At 38.9% G+C, this 24195-nt stretch overlaps 1 protein-coding gene across 3 annotated transcripts in view; it reads right to left on the minus strand.

Annotated features, from left to right (window-relative positions):
* Positions 1–24195, minus strand: part of LOC111346152 (uncharacterized) — a 36664-nt gene that overhangs the window by 5116 nt on the left and 7353 nt on the right. For all 3 annotated transcript variants that reach the window (XM_088740731.1, XM_088740732.1, XM_088740733.1), the window contains 5 exons: positions 18754–18863; positions 15545–16742; positions 14124–14237; positions 11104–11538; positions 7633–7743 (listed from right to left, as the gene is read on the minus strand). In XM_088740731.1, coding sequence (XP_088596857.1) covers positions 7633–7743; positions 11104–11538; positions 14124–14237; positions 15545–16742; positions 18754–18771 — 1876 coding nt within the window. In that variant the 5' untranslated portion in view covers positions 18772–18863. The remainder of the gene's footprint in view (positions 1–7632; positions 7744–11103; positions 11539–14123; positions 14238–15544; positions 16743–18753; positions 18864–24195) is intronic.

Below are 24195 nucleotides of genomic sequence, written 5' to 3' on the forward strand. Positions count from 1 at the left end.
GCAGGTTAAAGTTTAAAGTTAAATCAGTCAATAAATCGATGAATTTCATCAATAAATCAACTTTCATTCATTCATGGAATCACCCATCAAATAATCAATCAAATAATAAAGAAAAGAGAGCAGAATTACTGGACTTTGGGAGACCTGGATAAAAGCAGGAAAATGTAACAATGTCAAACACCCATTTTGGGAAAAATTTTACATGAAATTTTCTCATTCAGCCCACAAAAGTTCTCAATAACCACATAAAACATTTTACGACCTACAAGAACATAAAAAATGCATAATAATCATGACAAATCAACAAAAAAAAAAGGAAATCAAACAAATTAATGAGCTGGTATAATTCCTAAATATGGAAAAAAAAATGCAGATGATTTTTTAGTTCTTATTAACCGAGCGAGAGATCTGTATGGGAGAATCCTTGGTTCTCTTGGTTCTCGTGCTTCTCTTAGTTGTAGTGGTTCTGGTGGTTCTCTTGGTTCTCGTAGTTTTCTGGTTCTCGTGGTGCTTCCCCCCCCCCCCCCGGCAGATTGTGGGTTGTGCCTAAATCCTACCGGCTAGAGGTACGCCTGAAGAGCACTAGGGACGAGTTTTCGAGTCGGGCGCTTATCGGAAATTGTCGGCTATTCCAATATGGCGGACTATTCCAATAACACCATTTGCGATTTAACAACAGTCAAGCGACGTGATTGAACCAGATTTGAACATTATTACATACTTTATATGTGACTAAGACAGTGTAGAGGTTAAATCATGGAAATTTCGCTAAAACATTTGCACGTCTCTTCACTTCATCCTCGGCGATCTCAAGTTTCTTGTTCGATTCAGCAGAGTGCTAGACTTAACAGACTTAACACTGTAGTCGCATGGACCTACGCTTGCAATGGTAATTAAAACGTATGAATAGTATCACCACTGTAACGCCCTTTTCATCTTGCGACTGGAAAAAGATCCCCAAGATGAAATTTATACTGTCTTGTACCTCTAGCTGGTAGGATCACGGGAGGCTAAGAAAACACTACCGGCTAGAAGTACAGCCTGCATATTTAGTCGACTTTGCTCAACTTTTTTTTTTTACCACGGTTTGCTTTACAGTTTGCTTTTCTGCATTCTTAATTAGTCTTACACTCCTATGAATCTTTTCTTTTTCAATAATACATTTACCTTTTTTTATTTGCCGGTCTTTATAATACCTCTAGCTGGTAAGGTCTTAAGGGGCCTAGAAAATACTACTGGCTAGAGGTAGAGCTTGCTTATTTTGTTGACTTTGCCCAATTTTTATTACAGTTTGCTTCACATTTAACTTTTGTGTTCTCCAAATTAGTCTTACACTCCTTGGAATCACTTTCTTCATGGATGAATTTACATTTAGTTTTTGTTTTCTAGTCTTGTACCTCTCACTGGTAGGATCTTAACGACCTAGAAAATACTACTGGCCAGAAGTACAGCTTGCACAGTTAGTTGACTTTGCTCAATTTTTTATCATGGCTTGCTTCACATTTAACTTCTCTACACTCCAAATAAGGCAGGGAAGGTGACAGGGAGATGGGGTTTCATATGAGATGCCTAAGACCTTCCATGCGGATCTACAACTACTGACTTGATGGCATAGGTCACAAGCTATAAGCATCAACTCTGACTATTTATGGGAAATCAGCTGAAAGAAAAGCACATGTCAAGGTTCTCCCTTTGGGAGTAGGCATTATTAGGAAATATGTAAGGAGTTAGTTGATATTCAAATAAGAATGTTTTATTCCCTCTTAAATAGAATTTCATTTGAAAAATATAATGAGTAAGACAACACAAGCTAGTGTCATTTGTTCAATTGTAAAATTCCATAGTAAAAGAACAATCTATTCTTTCAAGAATAACTTGCCTGAAGGTTGTCATATAGTCATACATGCTGTTAAATATCAGTGAAAATACAAATGGAAAATGTAAATTTGGTGAATTAAAATCACATTATCCGAGAACTATCTATAGTTGACTTAGTACTTCAAACCATGTTTGGCCTTGTCAACAATACTGATCAAACACAAATATCATGAAAATAGAGAAATTCCATTTCCAATTCCATTCTGAGAAATTCCACTCTTACTTATGCGGAATATTACATGATAAACTTGAGTAAATTTGGTTGACATGTTCAAGTCTGAAATGAATTTCAAGTCAAATTCATCTAAAACTGGTTTGATTTGTATTGAAATAAATCCAAAACCAAAGAAAATACAGATCAGACTAGTTTAAAATTTGTTTATCATAAATTCATTTAAAACATAAGATTGTCAGTCATTTCAAGCTTACTTCAGATAGATAGGCAGCCCCTCCGACTGGAAGTATTCTCTGAGTGTTCCAAGTTCCTACTAGCCAGATGAACAAGACTGCAAAGCATGGAAATATACCTATGGATTGACTCCACACCTATATAAGACTGACGTAGAATGTAGAAAGGTTTTCCACAACTCAAAAATGAAATGAAATGAGCTGTTAACTATGGCTAAATTCACCAATAATGCAAGCTGGACCTCTTGCCTGTGGTTTTTTCTAAGCCAGCAAAGATTATATGGGCTAGAGGTACATGACCATGGGACAAGAGGATATTCTTGAAAAACCTGATTCCACTGTATAGTAAGACTAACATGGAATGCCAAATTGTAAAATGCAAAGGAAGCTGTAATAAAATATTGTAAATGTAAATGTAAATGTATTCTTGAAAAAAAAAGAAAGATTCATAGGAGTGTAAGGCTAATTAAAGGTGCAAAAAAGTAAACTTTGAAGCAAACTGTAGTAAAAAAATTCAGCAAAGTGGACTAGATATGCAGGCTGTACCTCTAGCCGGTAGTATTTTCCAAGACTTCCGAGATATCCTACCGTGGTAGAGGTACAAGACAACATAAATTTCATCTTGGGGATCTTTCTAACCAGTAACACGATGAAAAGGGCTTTATAGTAATGATACTGAGATGCAATGAATATATGAAGTTCATATATTTTGAACTGCGGTATTAGATACGTATGATGTGCGATCCTCGCAGTAGATAGCGCTATTTATGCAATAGCGAAAATCTGATTTTCGCTATTGCATAAATAGCGCTATCTACTATATCTACTATATACCGCAGTTCAAAATATATGAACTTCATATATTCATTGCATCTCATTTATCACTTTCACGGGTTTATTACGAATCAACTTAACGGCCTGCTCCCAGTTGGCTTGTTTGCTCAATTGGTAGAGCGCTGCACTAATATCGCAGAGGTCAATGGTTCGAGTCCCGTACAGGCCTGATTTCTTTCAGGTCTGATTTTCGCTATTGCATAAATAGCGCTATCTACTGCGAGGATCGCACATCATACGTAGTAATGATACTATTCATACGTTTTGTTTACCATTACAAGCGTAGGTCCTTGCGACTACAGTGTTAAGTCTGTTAAGCTAACACTGCTGAGTCCGGAACAAGAAACTTAAGATCGACGAGGATGAAGTGATGAGACGTACAAATATCTTACCGAAATCTCCTTGATATAACCTCTACAATGTCTTAGTCACATATAAAGTATGTAATAATGTTCAAATCTGGTTCAGTCACATCGCTTGAGTGTTGTTAAATAGAAAATAGTATTATTGGAATAGTCCGCCATATTGAAATAGCCGACAATTTCCGATAAGCGCCTAACTTGAAAACTCGTCACTAGTGCTCCTCGGGCGTACCTCTAGCCGGTAGGATTTAGGCACAACCCACAACCTGGGGTGAGGGGAGGAACCATGAGAACCAGAAGAACCAGAGAACTACGAGAACCACGAGAACCAAGAGAAGCAAGAGAACCACGAAAACCACGAAAACCACAAGAACCAGAGAACTACGGAGAACTACACAATTACCGTAACTAAGAGTTATATTATGTGAAGTCTGATAGTATAAGAACCACAAGAACCACAAGAACGAGAGAACTACTGAGAACTACACAATTACCGTGACTCAGAGTTATATTTATTTGAAGCTTGATAGTGCGCGACTCATGACGTCAGATGTGGCTATTACACTGAGGATCAGCCCGACTTTTAATTAAACGCCATGGGCGTTTAATCGAGAAAATACGGTACTCGACAGTCTACTTGATAAATCGCGATAAGCGTGCGTCTTTTCATAATCTACACGTGGAGTTCTAGATCACCAACTTCGGGAAAGTAAGCGTTTTCAAAGTTGTTGGTGTCTTTGAGGGTATTCCAAAGCTTTTTGCGCTCTCCCATTTGGTGCCTTCCTTAGGTTTTAAACAAGCGCGTACATCAGCAGACCAATGTATTTACATTCGGCGGAACTAAACGGTAAGTGGCAGTGACAAAGAATGTAAATATTTTCCTATTGGTATGTTAGCATGTGGGCTGCTATGCCGTTAATTGAGTCTTTTGTTGTATGGTGTATTTAAGATTTCACATTTGTAATGTATTCATCTCAGCTCTCGAACTTTTCTAGTTTTATGTTAAAACGCCGTCCGCTCCTGGAATTGACCTCGCCAAAACCTTATCCAATCCAAAGGAGGAGGTTCGCGATGGTTTTGCATCCCTCAATACAGAGTTATCTGAAGAGCACGAATCAGCGATAAAAAGACTCAAATCCACCCCTTCATCAGCACCGAGATTTAAGAAGAAAAGCAACGAGAAGCAGTTTGAGGCGAATACTCAAGTCCTGTTGACGTTCACTCAGCCTCCTCATTTCCTCAATCTACGCCACCACAAGTTGAAAAGGCCCTTGTAGAACTTGAAGTAGGTGAGAAAAAGCTCGCTTACAGGGATAATCTTATCTTAATCGCCGATTCCTCCGAAGAAGGTTGGGAAGTGTGGTTAATAAATAAGAGCACAGAGAGCTTGCCGAAAACAGTGACGACAACAAACGTATAACATTTCCCGCCACTGCCTCGCACAATACCTCCACTACTACCTGGCCCAGCAGCTCGTCCGCCCTGTGAGGATCTTGTTTTGCCTGCAGAAAGTTTGGCCATTTTCGAAGCCAGTGCCCTTTTCGTGGTGTTCAGTCCACAGCTAATCAGCCCAGAAAGCGAATTTAATGGACGCGGAAAGCTCCATGCTTTTACCGAACAGAGATAAGTCTCTAATTCTTTCTCCTGAGTACTTAGACCTAAATCATGACTTCTATGAATATGAGCAGGGTTTACGCTCTAATATTATTGTAGCGGGTAGACTTAAGACCCACATTCAGTTTTGGAAATCTATTGGTGCCAGTCCGTATATTTTAGATGTTATAGATACAGGCTATCGTATTCCTTTTTACTCCATGCCCCGGTTAGCTTCTCAGATAACAATAAGTCTTCCTTAGCCAATGCGGGTTTCGTCGAAGAAGCAATATCTGAATTGCTACTCATCAATGGTTTTTTTGAAATGGACGCAATACCGCATAACGTGAATCCTTTATCTGTATCTGTGCAGTCCTCAGGCAAGAAGCGTTTAATCTTAGATTTGCGGCTTATCAACAAGTAGCCTTTGTACAGCTGCCCCATCCCCTCAAAAAAATCGGGGAGGGAGCGTCTGTGATTTACCGTTGCTAATCGTGTATGGGGACCACGTGATTTTTCCCGGAATGTGTGGAAAATGAACTCATTGGCTGTTACTCGTAGATCATTACATCATATGAACCACGGGTTTCGAATGGTTATCAATTTCGCGGGGAATTGACCTCTGAAATGTGAAGCCTTCTCTCAAAGTACACACTGCTCTCACAATAACAAGTGAGCGAATTTGCGATGAGTTTGTGTGTTCTTTAAGGGAAAAACATCGTTCAGAATTGAGATAAAAATCTCGTTGACTAACCCAGCTCGAGTTTTAACGTCCGGGAGGAGTTGCTGTCGCTGGAGTGTAAAGTGTCTATGGATTCCCCTTACATTTGCAGAAATTGCCTGTCGACTTCAAAGAAACGAAGGGCTCTTCTGACGAATCTTTGTGTTGTGAACTCTATGATTCGAAAGACTATCAGCTCGAAATCTTCTTCTTCTTCCGTTTTCCTGTCACCCGTTAAAGCGAATCCTACTCCTTCAACCATCACGTTTGAAGCGGTGAAATCACAATTATTTTACTACTGCCACGTGGACGCGAGAACAGCTCATCGGCGACGATTGGGGCTGCATGAAAGATTGTCGGAAACATTGTCGGATTGTCGCCTCCCGGTTAGCTCAATGGATAGAGCGTTCGACTGTTGTGTGGGAGGTCGAGGGTTCGAGCCCCGGCCGCACCAACACTCAGGGTCTTAAAATAATTGAGAAGAATATGCTACCTTTATATAATATCGAGAAATGGTTAGATACTCTAGTCTTCTCGGATTTGGACGAATAGATGGAGGTCCCGTCTCCTGCAGGGTTACGGGCAGGAGACGTTAATTTCCAACGCGCGAGATTACTGTGTGATGAATGTCCTCCCCTGGGGTGGGTAACAGGACCCCCGTTGATACCAGTGTTTACTGCACTGAAGGGGCTCTCCTATATAAATATAGATGTCTGCTCTACTCTATTGTAACGATTCAAAATTATCTGCCGTAAATGGAGTGTCACGATCTATCTGCTCCGATAAATCAGTTCGTTTATCTCTGTTGGGAAGGACTTTCAGAAATAAGAGCAATAATTTCCTCTCTTACCTCACTCCATGCAACTCTCCATGTAACTATTCAACTTTTGAACACAATTTTCCATTCTTATGACGTTGCTGGGACTTTTGCTTGTATCAAGTATTACTTGTATCACAGCATTAATGTCCATCTTAAGGATCATTTCTTTCCTTCTTAACAACTGAAAATTACTTAACTGATGATTGGGAGACTGTGACGACAAAAGTTCACCAGTTGATGCTGCGGGCACGTTGTCAACTGGCAAGGCCTGTTTAGAGCCTATATAAGTCGATTCCTTACTTTTGTTTTGCAAAGATGGAGGATTAGATTCTTCTTGTTTCATAGCAACGATAAGTCGAGCAATGAGAGCCGATTTCTTTCCTTTTGCCGGTATTCCTCTCCTTTGTAACTCAGCTTTGACTTGGGAAAGAGACATTTCAGTCACTATTTCCTCCGCTGATGATGCACAGTTGTCTTCTACATTCAATCCTGTAATCGTTAATCTCGATGTTTACTTTTCGGCTTAGTGCTTTGCTTCCCCAAAGGTTTCTCAGATCCGGCTCCGAAGGACCATAATGTTTTGTTCAGACTACTAAATAACTTCAACTTTTGACAACGGTTTAAATCACCCCTTTTATTCCAACGAAAAGACTGCTAACTTCAAGTGAAAAGCACATGTTCCTATATCCCATAATGTCCTTAGCAGGGTGGTCCCATAACAAGTCCAGTCTCACTGGGGCGTGATATCCTCCCATTGCGGGTTCAGACCCGAAAAGGTATTATCATTCACCACTTTTTTGTGTCGGAAGTTGCATCTCTGGCCTCACATTAATCTCTTAACCCGTTGTCAAGTTGAATTTTCCAAGAAGTTCTTAGTGGTATGATCAGCCCCAACAATTTAATGAATAATTGTGTCTCTTTTTGGCTTCATAGAACATATGAAGATTCTACACACTGTCATAATTTTCATTTTCAGAATCATTCAAGACTAAAATTTCTTACATAAAAACGTTTACCTTCCATCCAAGGTCTCTTGTTAGGTGGTGGCCCGCTCATCAAGTCATCCGATTTATGTTTCACCACTTGAATTTCACCTTTCATCTCCCTTGGATTTTCTGTGGTACTTTCTGCAAAACAGTTTTTCTCATTTATCAACTTTTACTGAAATCATTATCTTACAGATTTGAAATCTACACTTAATTTTCTCAGGGTAACAGAGAACCAGTTACCAGCGCCTTCGGACCGAGATTATCCGCTCTTGGTTGAGATAACGGAAACAGTGCTGGAGATATTGACTGCTTACCGGTATTATCATTCGCCACTTTTTTAGCGAGATCTAGTGAGAAGCTAACATGGCAAGTGTGTTGTTATGTATCTTGGAAAAACTGTTGTGACATTTAGAATTTTTGAACAAAATCGATCTTGGTAATGACTCTTACCCATCTTTCAACGAACCATTGCAAACGCTTTTCAAAACGTCTTCGTTCACAAATTCACTACAACAGTTTTTACACTTTCATTGACTTTTAAGAACAAATGTTACCAATGGCCACATTTGGCGGCAACAGCTGAAAAATCAATTTCGCCCACATTTCAAAGTTAGGTAGGTCTCAATGGGAAATAAATCACAGAAGCCAGATTTTCAGTCGATTACTTTGTTTAGCACATAGTTAAATAACGGGTTACTTTTGACCTATTTTTAATTTAGTCGTAAGAAGGTCGGATAAATTCAATTAGATTGTGTATACAAACAATCAAGGACCTAAATTTGGATGTTGTTTTTCAAGATTTGGTACTTTTTATTGGTCCAAGAGCTTCTAAAGCGGCATTTGGGCGGAATTCAGTTATTATCGATTTTCTCGAAATAAATCGATATTCAGCCAAACAAAGTATGCAGTGGTTTGTTTCACTGTAAGGCCTACCTAAATTGAAACAGCAAGCCGAATCGATTTTTTGGCTGTTGCCATGATATTTCGGAACAGTTCGATTTTTGGCCACACTTCCTCTTAAAGGATTTAGACATAAGTCAACACTCTGGCTATAACAGCAATTTACAATAAAAGCCCGAAAAAATTAATCACAGGAGTAGCCAGGGCGTTTTAAAATAAAGGGCCACAAGCAAAAAAGAAACAAAATATAAACAAAAAAAAAAAACAAAAGCCAGCGAGCTAATTAACTAGAATCTTTGGCTCTTACCAAGGTCTTTACAACACTAGCAGACAAGATATGCAGACAAGATAAGTGTGTAATCGTGGCTCACCACTATTGTAGATATCACAGCAGTTAATTACAGCATTGCATTTGTTACGTGCACGAATGACCAACAGATGTCCGCTAACATAGCATGTATAGAAATTAAACTCCCGAGTAAAATATAAGGCACGCAACAAAAATGTAACAAGCAGTTACCCATTTTAACTATTATTTAATTAGTTTTACACTGTCTAATCTACTTAGGTTAAAGATTAACCGCCTCCCGGTTAGCTCAATGGATAGAGCGCTAGACTGTTGTGCGGTAGGTCGAGGGTTCGAGCCCCGGCCGGTCCAACACTCAAGATCTTAAAATAATTGAGAAGAATATGCTGCCTTTCTATAATATCAAGAAACGGTTAGATATTCTAGTCTTCTCGGATAGGGACGAATAAATGGAGGTCCCGTCTCCTGCAGGGTTAGGGGTAGGAGACGCTAATTTCTCACGCACGAGATTACTGTGTGATGGATGTCCTTCCCTGGGGTGGTTGGGTGGGTTGCTGGGCCCGCAGTAATTGGCGCAAAGCTGTTGCGGTGTCCGTGCCTGTCGGCAAATCTTGTAAATCATAAAATGTAAATCATTAAGTTAAGCAGTTCGTAAAGCAGGCTTACAGTCCTTTATGCCGCGTAAGTATTCATCGTCTTGATCAACTGTGGATTCCAACTTCCGCCGACTGAAGACCACAACGCCTGGTTTTCTTGATTCATCACGTTTTTTCGTGTACACAAACTCTTCCGGAGGACTCCATTAGTTCTGGTCACACTACAGGCTTTTACCCGGGGAAAATCGTTTTACCTAGGAAACATTTCCCTAGGTAAATGTACCTCAGGTTTCATTTTCCCTAGGTTAAAAGGTCACACCGGAGACCATTGGACTTTGGGAGGTTTAACGCCACAAAGGATTAAATTTCAGGTCGCGAGTTCAAAATTTTGGCGCAAAAACGGAAAACATGCTCGAGAATCAAACGGATCAAAGAGGGGCTTTTAATCTTATTTCATTGCTGTTCATTACTTTATTTCAAAGAGCAAGACAAGCAAGAGTAATTTTACAGCAGCGCCTGATTTCTCGAAGGATTCAAAGGCGACGAAGAACCGCAATTAGTCAATTCTTGACTATTTTTGCATGGATATCTATAAGAAAAAACTAAACCTGGAGTCAATCAGAGAAAAATAAGGAATTCAGAAGCGATTTATACTCACATGATTTCTCTAAATCGCGACATCGTAGATTTTCGCGGTCACGCGGCAAAATCTTCAACAGAAGTCACGTTCTCAAGCGCTTCCAAAATTAGTTTCACAAAACGATAATAGGCCATTTTACAGTTGTGTACTTAGTTGCCAAGCCTTTGATTCAGAGTGAGGCTAAAGATGACCTTGTTGTGATAGAGACCTGTATCTACTTAGCATGATAACAAAGTGATTTACATTTGAAAGGCAGCAAGGTTTGTATCATAACAAGGTCATCTCTAGCCTCACTCCCATTCAAAGGCTTGGCAACCAAGCACACAACTGTAAAATGGACTATTCCGGATCTGTCACCAGCGCGATCGCCGACGACCGTCCATGGGTCGGCTACTCTGGTATTTAATTTTTCCCTTTTTCTGCCTTGGGGTAGTTGTCAGGGGAGATCCACAGGACATTCTTTTGTTCTTTTGCGGTTTTCAAGTCGTATACGATAAAACTTTCCCGAGGTAATTTACTTAGGGAAAAATCGGTCACACTTGCAAATTTGAGTTTCCCTAGGGAAACTGTCAACAAGTCTAGTTTCCCTGGGACAAAACCCTGTAGTGTGACCACAGCTATAGTGAACTCTGTATTCTTTATCTTCTTCCTTTCTCGGCTATCGTCTCTTTCTTCTCTTTCCTCTCTCCGGGTATCTCAAGGTCAAAAAGGTCATAGCCTCGTCACATCATAGCTTTCACAGTCAGCCGGCCACGAGGGAAAGCCCTCGGGAAAATCTTTCTTGTACTTTTCACAAGGCAGCTTTTATACATTTACGTTAGGTATCTAGAATGTCCTATTGCTATTTAGAGCGTATTAGAAGTTGTACTATTTTTGGAAACTGCTGAGGCACATGAAAGAAGTTTCTAGAATATTACAAACTAAAGATAATTCTAGAAAAGTCTGGGATTGCGTGACAGATTCAGTGAAAACAACTCGATCCTCGTAACACATTACCCAGCCTTTTCAACTATTTGATGAAAAGACCAAACCCTTGTTAGTCTCTTCTTACTGACCTCTGAGTGCATTTCTTTCAAAGAACAGTTTGCATGCATTGTACTCCTCTATGTCCATTGTCGTCTTCAGCTTAAGCTCTACCAGGTGCAGTTCCTTCAAGACCTTTTCAGTAACAAAACAATCTTGAACCATCTTATCCAAATGGCCACAGGAGTGTTCTTCCCACAATCTCTCCAAGCTTTCAAGAGAATCACACTTCACAGTTATCAACAAACTTCCTATAGAGACACCTGTAAGGAGCACCTTCATTTCTCTCAAGTATGTTATAAAATGATTGTGCTCTTCCGGTGACTGTGGTGGTGTAGTCTGGAGGTAATTCTTAGCAATCCAGATGAGGATTTCCTCAGGTTTGGTAGATTTCATCTCGCGCTGAGCCGTTTGGCATCCAACACATATTGCTCTGGCCACATCAACTCTAATATTTGTCGCACCACCTGTTGATTTGTAAAGAAAGTCAATTTAATGTTTTCTCAGTTTACTTGGTTTTTCATTGCATAGGTATTTGATCCATTAAAATGTGAGTTAAATTACACTAATTGGGGCTTACTTAGTTAAACATAGACCTGGTTTACAATGAGGAGATGCAAACAAAACTTTCTGACGCGAAAATTATTACCATTTATTACATCGCTCACAGCGCCCGTGGGCAAGATGAAGCAAATCCTGTTCTGATTGGCAGCCTGAGCTGGCAAAATGGGTCCATCTTGCCCGCTCGGAATTGCCCGCATTGATCTCGCGCATTAAAATAAAAAAAAAAAAAATTGAATTAGAACTACGTTCGTAACTCTTGGACCATTTCGGCGATGAAAACGTAAAAGCTACAGAAGATAGTCAAAACAAAGAAAATGGAAACGACTCTCGTGAGTTTGTTGTGCTACAAACATAGTTGCGTTTCTTTCCTGGCTCTCGAATTAAACAAGTCATTCTTTATTCTTAATAAAGCGAAATATTTTTGCATTATAATAAATCCTTTATCAACCAAGTTCGTTCGGTCAAGATGGTTGGATATTGACCTCGTTCTTTTTTCGCATTTTATAAAAATGCAAAAACACAACTCAGCCAATATCCAGCCATCTTGACCCTACGCTTGATTAATAACGCAAGTACATTGCTTCTTTCAGGGTTTTTTTTTTGCGACTTTATCTCCTTGAAATTTAATAATTGAAATTCTGAGTTATCTCAATATGGAATATATTTTACAGTCAAACTAAGTGAAGCGTACCCCTCAAGATTACATTAATTAACTGATTTTTGGATATTGAACCCGCCAGTCGTTTCAACAATGCAATAATGAATTAACTATTTGATTATTGAACCCGCTAGCCGTTTCACGAATGCAATAATGGCTTGATTATTTGAATATTGAACCCGATAGCCGTATCCGTTTTGAAAAGGCGCGAATCATTGTTCAAATCAGAGGCCCATTTCTGATTGGATTATGCGAACACGTGATGATGAATTGGAACCATTTCATGGCGTCAGACATGGCGGGAAAGGTGAGTTCGACTGTTGTGTTGAGCTTCTTGTAAAGTAAATGTTGTAAATGGAATGTTATCGACAGCTTTTTTGGCCTATTTACATTTTGACGAACTTGTAGAAATTCTTGTGTGCATTCATGGTCGAAGAAAATAGTTTACGGGCGAAGCCATTGCAAGACTTTTTTATTTCGTAAATATTTGCGATCAACTGTTTTCGCAGCGTTTTTACACTGCAGTTTGTTCATTTTCAGGATTCCTCGTCATATAGAACAATCTTCGTATGATGCACGATCCTTCGCAGTAGATAGCGCTATTTATGCAAGAGCGAAAATCAGACCTGAAAAAAAATCAGGCCTGTACGGGATTCGAACCACTGACCTCTGCGATACTAGTGCAGCGCTCTACCAATTGAGCTAACAAGCCAACTGGGAGCAGGCCGTTAAGTTGATTAGTAATAAACCCGTGATGATAAATCAGATACAATGATTCAAAGGTATGAAGTACCAGGGTGGAATAGTACATTAGAGATTATCTACAGGGGAACTATACATGGTGTAGTTACGGCGCCTCGCCTTTGTTTTGCATTCACGTCCTTTGTACATTGTTTTCCGTTTTCAGTTGTTTCGTGCATATTTGTTATTTATTAGGTTTGCCAGTCATTTAGGTTACGTCACATTTCATATTTTCGTGCTCATTTTTTATGCATTGTTTCTATTGTTTGGTATAGGTTCTTCTGCCGTAGTTTACTTGTCGCCGTTGTCATTATGTTTTAGTCGTCGTAGTCGCCACATAATCTTGTAAGTTTCGTTATTTTGTCCGTCATTTTGGCTGTTTTATTTGTATTTCGTTTTGCTTTCCTGTTCTGTATATTTAACTTGTTTATGTACATTGGCTTTTAGCGAATCACTAGTAAAGGTGCGAATTTCTTGGATTTGTGGATTTCGACTACACATGGATATCACAGGTTTGGAGTATCAGGGGGTAATATTACTGAAGAGACTACCGACAGAGTAACTAGACAAGAATATCAAACGTATGAAGTACCAGTGTGGAATATTACAAAAGGGACTATAGCACGGGAAAATTCTCAAACTAACAAAACTGCGAAAGCCTAGATTGGGACAAGAGTAGTTTGCCTGAAAATTTCGGAAGTGCTTATTTATAAAATTTTACACAAGAAATCATCTGATCACTTAATAATTTACATTAAAATGCACGGAACTCATCAAAAAATTACCAGGAAACCTAAAATCATTAGTTGTTCCGGAAGTGTTCTTCTAAAAGTCTGCTAGCTTTACCAAGTTCCGGTTTTTAAGCAATTAATCATGACTGAAAATGCCTATACTGTACTTTACTTGGGTAAAACAGAATACTTAATTTTCTGAAACAAAACTAATGAAGCACAAAAGTTGTAAAGTTTGGGCTTTGGTAAAAGTATTCTCATAATGGTAGAAAGTACAATAATTGTAATGATAATGTTAATAGTTTTCATGAAGACTCCTAAATATTAAAACAACATTTTTCTTCATAGTTTTACTTACCCTGAGAAGGACCTCTTTGTTGAACAGATTTCCCTTCAGTCACAGAGGCTACAGGAAGTGGACACTGCCCATATTCCACGGGAGAATGAAATGTGTGACCACCAGAGGATCCTTCTGGAGACAAAACAGACATCATCGCAGTGAATTACAGCCCCATGAATTAATTTTACTCATAAAAGTGAAAAGTTGAGGCAATGGTTTTGGAAAAAATAATATGATGCACTAATATTGAGCCTTAATTTACAAGGTATTTAGATTTGGGAGTCATTTGAAAATAAATCGGATAATTGGAATTATTTAATATCCTAATATTGCCTACAAGGTGATCATAATGGATTAATTCTCCTAAATTGATCAGAATATTGATCACCTAAAACAGTGGAGCTTGGCCTCTTACTGCATCTCTAATTCGAATGACTGGTCTGCTTTTTGGTCACCCAAGCCAAAATAGAAAACTACACAATCAATAAATTTTCTAAAATTATTTCGTGATCACCAACTAAAAATTATCTTATTCTTTCTTTAAATACCTTTTTAACTGTTTTGTTTTTCTAACACACTGAGAAGAGAGACTCCACGATTTAATAAGCAGACTTGAAAAGGCCAAGACTCAAACAGCAAGAAAGTAAAAAATGAATGAAAAATGAAATTTTTTTAGTCTGTGACACTTGTACAATTGAGAAGGTGAAATTAAGAGCTGCACAAAAGGCAGGGGGTTAAACTTTTCCCTGTGAATGAGATTCCACTAATTTTTTTTAGTTGCACTGAGTTGTCATAGTGGTTGTACTTATGCAATTAGACGTGGTTGTTCTGACTAAGTTCAAGCTTTTCATACCATTAGGTGGTACTTCAGTTACAAGGATTTGGTGTGTTACTTAAATGGAAGGAGGGTGTTTTGGGTATACAAATTAAAGCTTCTACTATGGGCAACCAACTTCCACATAGAATAACACTACCATGGTTGGTAAAACTCTGCAACTAAGCCTTGAGCCTCCAAGGTTACTGAGAAATGCTTAAAGCTGACCATTGGGAAGGACAGAGCGAAGGGCTCATGGATTTGGGAAGCCATGGCCCTAAAGTTTCTATGGTCCTTATAAGTCTTATAGGCATGCAAGCTCAAAGACAACAGCTACAAGACTGCTGATGTCCCTGCGATTTAAAGGAGACTGCTGACCAGGAACACCCCTACGCCTCAGACAACTCACTTTGTTCTTGCTTTTTGCCATGAAACAAAAATCTTATGATTCCACGTTTTGGTTACCAATTTTCCCATCTGGAAAATGGAAAAAGAACCTTGTTTCCCACTTGATAAATAAATAAAAAATTCGATTTTTGGACTCTCATAGAATACTTAAGGTATCAGTAAATTCACTTGTCTTAATAAAACTGATTTTCTCAAACTAGTGCAGAGACTTGCTTACCAAATACGAGTCTGTGCATCCTCTCCACAAGACTACTAATAGGTTCTTCCCAGCTGTACATCTCAAGATACTTTTTATGAAGAATCATTGTTTCTTCAAGTCGCACACTCCTCTTTTTCTGTCGCACAGCCTTGATTTCCTTGGCCCAGTCTTTAGGATCTTCAGATTCAATTACACACTGTGATCCTAAAGGCACCTCCTTCAGAGCCTCTCCAAGTCCTGAATTGGCACTGACAAGTACAGGTAATCCAGCAGATAAGGCTTCAAGAGCAGTGACTCCAAATCCTTCAGTCCTGGTTGGCATTATGGCAAGATCCACCTCACAGAATAAGTCAGCTAATACTTCTCTGCCGTCACTGAAGCTGGGAATGATAAGCTGACTATGATCAACGCCATGCTTAAGCAGTTTTTCTGCTATTTCATCTTCTTTCCCTCTTGGTGCACCAAGAAACTTGAGCTGGTAGGATTTATCTTTCAACTCAGCAATTGCTTGAGCAGCAAGATCATAACCTTTTAAGATGAAATCTTCCAAGCTGTCACTACTTCCAATGACCATAACACTAAATGTTCCTCTTTCTTCAGTGGCTTGCTTTACATTCAAAAATTCAGAGAATATGCTTGGGGTCAGATTAAAAACATTTTGCTCTTTTTGACAGCAACGAAGGTGACGCTTGTAAGCATCTGTCAGCTTGGATCCAATTGCTACAACTTGATCAGCTTTCTTACACAATGCTACTTCTGTTTGTTGCAGTTGTTCACCTTGTGAAATGCTTTTGTACATTCCATGTTCTTCTGGGGCAGTGTGAACAACTTGAATCCATTTGCAGTGGTGATGTTTTCTAATGACCTGCACTTGTTTGCCAAGAGTGACTCCATGTCCTACCACACAATCCATGACATGTCCATCTGGAACTACCATCAGACAGTCAGTTGGATTCATACCAGGCAGTGTTTCAGCAACAACCAGCCGAACAGCATGACTTGCTGCATAGTTCCTGTCTTCTTCACTGCATTGCGGAAGATAGACACTAACTTCAATACTGGAGTGTTTAGCTAACTGTATGGCAAGCTCTCTGTTGATGGTTGACAGGTCTCTATCAGTTGATGATCTCCACTCGCTGCTCAGCAAAGTGACTTTCAGTTTCCTGTTCTTCTGGCCTTCTTGTGATGTAGAGGCTACAGTTGGAATGTCAAAATCCTACAAAAGAAAAACGAAAAGTTTTCAATTGAAATCAATTGCAAGTTTCCTTTAATGGAACTACCAGTACATGTGTAAAAATATGTTTTATGAATTTCTTCATAAATTTGTAGTTGTGTTAATTCTTCTTATTGTGTCACAAAGCCAGATACATGTATAAGATGCATCATGTTAAAGTTTCATCAACCTCCTGACATCTAAATAAATGTACCTATTAAAAAAAATACCAAAAAAAAAATAAAAATACGTAATTGAAGCTCCCCCTTAGGGGCTTTTCAGCTTAGAAATCCCCACTGGTTGGAGGCAGACCAGAGGGCTATTTACAGAGCGCAGCAGAGGAGTTGAACTAGGAGCAACTGAGAACAAATCCAGTGAGTAGCAGGGTAAAGGATTTGAATGCGGGACACCGGATTACAAGTCCAGCACCCTAACCATTTGGCCACGCCTATTTATAGAATGCATATAACTGTATGCACAACAAATACACACGCACTTTTTAAACTACCTTCTTTACTCTTTGAAACACTTTATGTATGCAGGTAATTTTAGAATACGCCATTAAGTTTAAAGCAGCAGAGTGTTAGTAGGTAATAGGTAGGTGTGAGTTGTGTGACAGTTTTAAATCTACAGTTACTGGTTACAGTTAACTCTCTTATATAATAATAATAATAATCACTAGTTTGATACAATCTCTCATTCATATACAATTCCTACACGACAATTATTACTACTCGCTCCGACGAAGGGCTAACGCTCGAAACGTCAGCTTTTGTAATCGTTACGGTGGCCAATTTACCATTTCAACTTTGTTGATATATCCAAATTATTACTTGAACTGTCCGACAAATTTCTCAACCAGATTAGTGAGTTGATTTCACATCATCACATAACGAGTTGCATGCAACAACAAAATTTTTGTAAGTATATTGTGCAATAAAAGCCTTGATGATGTCAAAACCTTGATGATAGCCAGCTAATTGGTGGAAACTTTCTAGCCACCATTAGCTTGAACTCAAGAATATTTTGCTGTTCGAAGCAGTTTTTAGGCAAAATAAAACCAGAAATATTGCCAACAGCAATTGACTCCTGCATTGCATTCCCTCAGTAAAATCAGTAATAAATGGGATATTTACCTCTTCAAACAAGGAGGTCCTGAATTAGTATCGTGTCTTTAAGAACATTTAATCGGTAGTAAAGTATACAAAACTATAGTCAGACAAGTTTTTTCTTGGTTTATAAATCAAATTTCCTTAGCTGGTTGAAATACATGTACATAAGATCTTAACCAAATAATAATGTTAAGTGTTTTACAGTTTAAAAGTCTTTAACGCCCATGTCGCAAATGGAGGTCAGGTGCTCAAGGGGCCAGGGGGCTGCAACCGCAGTTGTACCTAAGGCACTAGAACACCTGACTGGCCTGCCCAACCCATGGCCACAACCCAGCCATGCAACCCCTGTGCTGAGCCCTGACAAGCACCCATCACACTAGGGCCGGAAGGCTTAGTGGCAGAAAAAATAAGGAGAGAAATAAATAAATAGATAAATACATGAACAAACATAACGCACTAAAACCCCTAAGAAAATTCAAAATGGGAAGGGAGGGAGGGAACGCCGAGAGGCTATGCTCATGGACGACAATACCACGCTAACGTACAGCCAACATAATGCAAGCACATGGGAGAATCAACATATGTACAGTTAAAGGTAAACCCTGGGCACGGCCCACCCCAGGCCACCAACAGCCACAAAGTTGCTGCAATGCTACAGAACGCGCACAAAGGCCAGGCAAACGCTAACAGAGCGCTAACACGCTAACGGTATGCCAGCCAAACGAAACAGACCAGGTTTGCTCCTAGTTGTTGACTATGTTAAATTACATTTACCAATATTTGAATTTAAAAAAGACCCATAAACAGATAATGAAGGTTAACATGCATTGCTTTAGCAGGATTTTTCATTGCAATGAAAACTAACCTGCAGGATCCAATAAGAAGATTCACATTATTGTTACCTTTGATAGCCCAGACATCAGAAAGACCTTTGTTACTGCCAAAAGGAGTGTCCTTTTGTGGCCGCTCACAGCTATGATTTCAAACGCTCGATCAGAGGAAGAGGTTTGAACTAATGAAGAACCAACAAAAATACAAGTTTACAAATGCAAAAATATAAAACTGAAATGCAGCTAAAGCGAACGCGATGAACATAATAACTAGGAACTTACATTGTATCAGCGCTGTAGGCCGCGAAAAAAGGCAACTCTAAACCAGATGTTCTCTCGGTGAAATCAATGATGAAACTAAAAAGCTAGAATATTACAACATGTATATTATAGCGAACGCAGGAAAGAAAAACAAAACATATTCCCGAGGGAATGCTAATAAACTGAAATAAAATGCAAAGAATGCTAAATTCTACAACCTTTAGTACTGAATATTGCAGCTAAAATGTAAAAAGGTTACATATAAAACTTCAAGCCATGTAAACTTCACGTCACTTATTCATGAAAAACAAGGGCTCAATATGTGAGCTGGAGAAAATTGAAAGGTTAAGGAATAAAGATTCTATTATAGTGTAAGAAAAAAAATAAAAATATGAAAATGGAACACATAATTATACCATTAAATGTAAAAAGCAGGAAAATTAATGTAGCAAAGGAAACTTGAAAAGCTAATTCATTTACAAACACAAATGTAAATCATGTTCAGGTCCAATTAAGTAATTGAAATGACTACTGAAAAGGTACTGATGCCTTCAGTTGACAAAGATCGTAATTACTTTAAACGTCTCACACAAATGTAAATCATGTTCAAGCTTAAGTCTGATCAAGTATATAGGAAATAACTACACTGAAAAGGTACTTAAATGCTTAATTCAGTTGATAAAGATTATATTACTTGAATGGTTTATATTATATTGTACTACAAACCAGAAAAAGCCTGCACAGCAAACTTACTTTCTCGGAAGAATTATATTATACTGTATATCAACTTACATTGCTTTGAAAATACTATCCATACACAGGGCTACATGGCTCATTGGGGTTTCAGGACTATTTTAGTCACGTCTGACAAGCTGTGTCAGCCCAGAAAAAAACGAGAAACAGCCGCTTAGTCTGCAGTTTAGGATAACTTCATTGCAATTTAATTTATTAATACAGTTACAACAAGATTTTAATAAAAAAATCAATAAGCCCTTCACTCCCAAGATTGTTAAGCTAAAATTGAGTTGAGATCTTTGAATTTTAATTTGCAGAATCAACAAAAACAGTAACATGAAAATGCTGCTTGACAGCTTACATTTGAATGTTAACACACAAGAGTTTTATGCAAAGAAGTTACTAAGTGAACCACATAAAATTAAGCAGAAGCTTTACTCTGAGAGGAATTTAGATCATCAACCATCCATTTGGATCATCAACCAAATTCAAATGATTCATTTAAAGACTATTTTTGGACTGATAGTATTAGTCTTATTTCCTCTACTGCTTAAGTAGTGATCATTACTGTGAAGACCGCTGTCAAGTACACTAATTTCTTTAACTGCAATTCAAATATATAATTACATATAATCACAAAAAGTTGACTCATAATAGAATCAACATAATGACCAGCTCCAAGGTGGCTCGTTATTTCAGTTGGTAGAGCGCTGCACCGGTATCGCAAAGGTCATGGGTTCGAATCCTGTTAGAAGGCCTGAATTTTTTTTCAGGCCCAACATTTTCACTACTGCTTCAGTAGTGATCATTTCTGCAAAGATTGTTGTCCTACTAGTATTTATAATTCAGGTTATTGTATTTCATGGAAAAGAATCTACATATTTTGCTCACAATTTGTGTCAAACCAAATTTAATGATTCATTGGTACCATTTTAAATGAATAGCTGTAATGGAGGATAATTTTTATGAACGTCAAAGCTGTGAAATCCATAATGCGGACACAGAAGTAAGTCATTCACTTTGTGCATGTTGTGCATCGTATTACTGAGATCTAATGTTTGTTTTCGACGTTTTAAGGTAGTTTCTAGTTGATCTCACTACAGTTTTTGCTGTATTTATCTCCTAGTTTTCAAGACCGCTTTATACATTATCTTTATACCACCCAATCAACGCTTCGTTACGCATCGCTCCTTTTTCAACGTTGTTTACGTCTCATCGCTCCGCTTCAATAAATTTGTTTTTGTCCTTATCGTCGTGAGCATCATTATTGTAGCGAAAGTTTTTAAAGTGCGTCAAGAATTTTTTCTGTCCTAACATGGGATTAATCGATGGTCCTGTGAGTAACGTTCTAAGCTCACAGAAAGTCTTCCAGTTTCAATTATAATGAGAGAAGTTGACATGCATGTCAAGTTTGCAAATCTGGGTCAGACCTGCCTTACATGCCGATCGAGTCTTGCATGGGTAACTTCTCACCTTTGAGAGCAATTTTTTCATCTGGTTTTTTTTCATGGTGTTCTTTCACATTATTTTTTCACATGGTGTTCTTTCACATTATATTTTCAAATGTTGAACCAGGACTTGATTCTAAATTTTAATGAATGTGAAAACTCTCAGATGCAGGCTCACACACAAAGTTTCATTCGATAAACTTTTTCACACGACTTAAATCACATCTCTTAAGTTTTGAGATGTGTTTCCCATGTTGGCCAGGATGGGATCCCACTTATACTGCCTGGGAGGTGGGATCCCTGTTAGGATGACCTTAAGTCCAAGATGGGATCCCTCTTATCCTTCCTGGAGGCCTGAGTGGGAGGCAGGATCCCAGGTGGGATAACCACGAGTCCCAGTTGGGACAGATGGGATCCTGCTCATCCCGCTTGCAAACCTGGGTGGGAGGTGAAATCCCAGCAGGGAAACGGTGGGATCCCATCATTCCCACCTGGGATCCCAGGTAAGATTGGCAGGATCCTTCCTAAATCCTGGCTGCGTTTTTACCTGGGTTATGTTTGCACTTTTGTTAAAGAAAAAGAGCATCTACTTTCAAAAGATATCAGTGGAAATAAAGTTTGATAGAGAACACAAAACAAACTATCCAAATTATCTGAAACAGACTCAGACATAATATTTTCTGGTCTATTGCTACTGGTTTCTGAACAATTGTTAGCAAAACTAAACTGCAGTGCCACGCCTCTGGTAATCTCATTCACAGCCAGGAATAAACTGCCGTCTGCTCACGAGCTACGACTATGCTTTAAATGCAGTTCATTCATCAGAGATAAAATCAAAATGACTGATTTTCAGCTACTTGTCTGAAAAAAATTAAAATTCAAATAGTGAGAATCAAAATGAAACTATTTTATCTCCAATAGCTTCTAACCAAATATATTTTTCAGTCTTCATTCTTCAACTAAGTAACAACGTATCGGCATATATCAATAACAACATGGGCTCCCTATTTGGTAGTTATCTATCTGGACTTTGTCTGGTGTGTGCGGAATATGTGATAAGACGCAGGATGTTTATGAAGAAATTGACACATGACGAGGTGAAGTCCAAGCTAGCCAGAAGCGAATTTGTTGGGTAGAACATGTCTAAGCATGTGAGAATTGCTTGGAAAATTGACTAAAAGTAGCATTATGTTCCTTGTGAAATATATTTTAGTGAGGTAGGATTATATCATAAAATTCAAGTTGTTTACTGGAAAAAAGGCATTTAATTTGCGAACGTCTATTGATTCATACTAAAAGTACCTTTTAGAGAGACAGTCCATCACCAAAAAAATAAAAAGTACTTTGCAGCCATAGGCTGAATTGCGTACTTTTCACAATTATTTATTAATACATATAATTATGAGACTATATAAAACTTCAAAATTTACAAAAAATTTTAAGACCTAAAATAATCACAATTATACAGTAAAATAAAACGCAGTCGATGCTAAGACCCAAGATTAGCCCTTGCGCACATAGCCGGAATAAATGAAGGCTTAAAACGATCAGTGCAGAGGTGCAGCATGTTAAAAACGCGCTGGCGTCTTTTGTTGCACACTGGATGATGTCTATCTGGCAGCAAACTGTATAATTTATGAAATGGATTTGAGATGGACAAAAACAGATCCGTACATAACTTCTTGTCTCTGACGTAGAACGAAGCTAAACCATGCCTATCTAAGGAGTGATGATCTGACAGTTCTGGTGAAATAATAGATAATGCGCGCCTTTGGACCCTTTCGATGTCATAACTAAGATATGCGGGTAATGCATGATGGAATATTTGCGCGCTGTATTCCAGAGCAGGACGTGTTGTTGTACGATAGAAATTAATTATTATCTTCTGATGGAACACGGGCTCTCCTTTGGAGGACTAAAAAGTGTAATCGTTTCTTTGGTTTTTTGATGGAATTATTAACGTGGTTATTCCACTTAAGGTTGCGCGAAATAGTCATGCCCAGGATCTTAGCCATCTCTACAGTCTTTAATTCCTTGCCGTCTACCAGGAGAGGAGTGAAATGGTGTTTCTGCCTTTTGAAGTCGATGACAATGACTTCGCATTTATCGGCGTTAAGCTGCATCTTCTGTGCTTTGGACCAATCCTCCACGACTTTGACAGCGGTTTGGGCATCACCTGATGCATTGCATGGGATGGTCTCTGACACTGTGTGTGTCATCAGCGTACTTCCAAGTTTGAACCTGGGGAATTCTCAGATCGTTTATCATTAGCAGGAAGAGCCACGACCCCAATTTTGTCCCCTGGGGTACGCCAGCTGGTACGGGGCCACACTCAGAGAAACAATCAGCAGAGAGTTTTACGCGTTGATAACGATGCACTAAGAAGTCGACCACCCAACTGCCACGCCCCAGGGAGTCTCGAGACTGTAGATTTTACGGGTGAGCAGATGATAGTCAATTTAGTAAAAGGAATTGTGGTAGTCGAACAGGACCACCCGAACTGCAGATCCCGTGCCATCTGTTGCGTGCATCCAGTGGTGGTGCATGGACGTCAGAGCTTGGGCCATGGAGGATCTCGGTAAGGCTCCGAACTGGTCGAGATCGATAATTTTCAACACAGCCGGACCGATGAACGCAGATACCATGAAGTCCTCGGTTAACTTAGAAATGGGCCGTGTAAGGGAGATGGGTCGTAAATGCTTATTGATGACTTCAACAGGTTTCTGTTTTGGAATGGGTACCACGTCTACTAGCTTAATTCCTAGAGAACAGCCCCTTTCTTTCAGTCCAATTGAAGGCTCAAAAACACCAACGTATTGCTTATCTGAGAGCTAGATTATGGTAAAAGTCTGTGAAGATTGACCCCCTTTCGGTTTATGAAGTAACTACACTGTCAAAGGAAAAGAGCACCATAGCATAGTTTTTTTGAACTCTCGACAAACCTCCTTAACTGACATTATTTGCCATTCCATATCTCTTTCGACAGTTAGTAGAACACTGCAAATATCACAGTAAGTCTCCCTGAGTTTCCTAGGTGGTCTTCCACATATTCGATTAGTGCGGGTGAGTT

This window comes from Stylophora pistillata, chromosome 12, assembly GCF_964205215.1.
Source record: "Stylophora pistillata chromosome 12, jaStyPist1.2, whole genome shotgun sequence".
NCBI classification, from domain to species: domain Eukaryota; kingdom Metazoa; phylum Cnidaria; class Anthozoa; order Scleractinia; family Pocilloporidae; genus Stylophora; species Stylophora pistillata.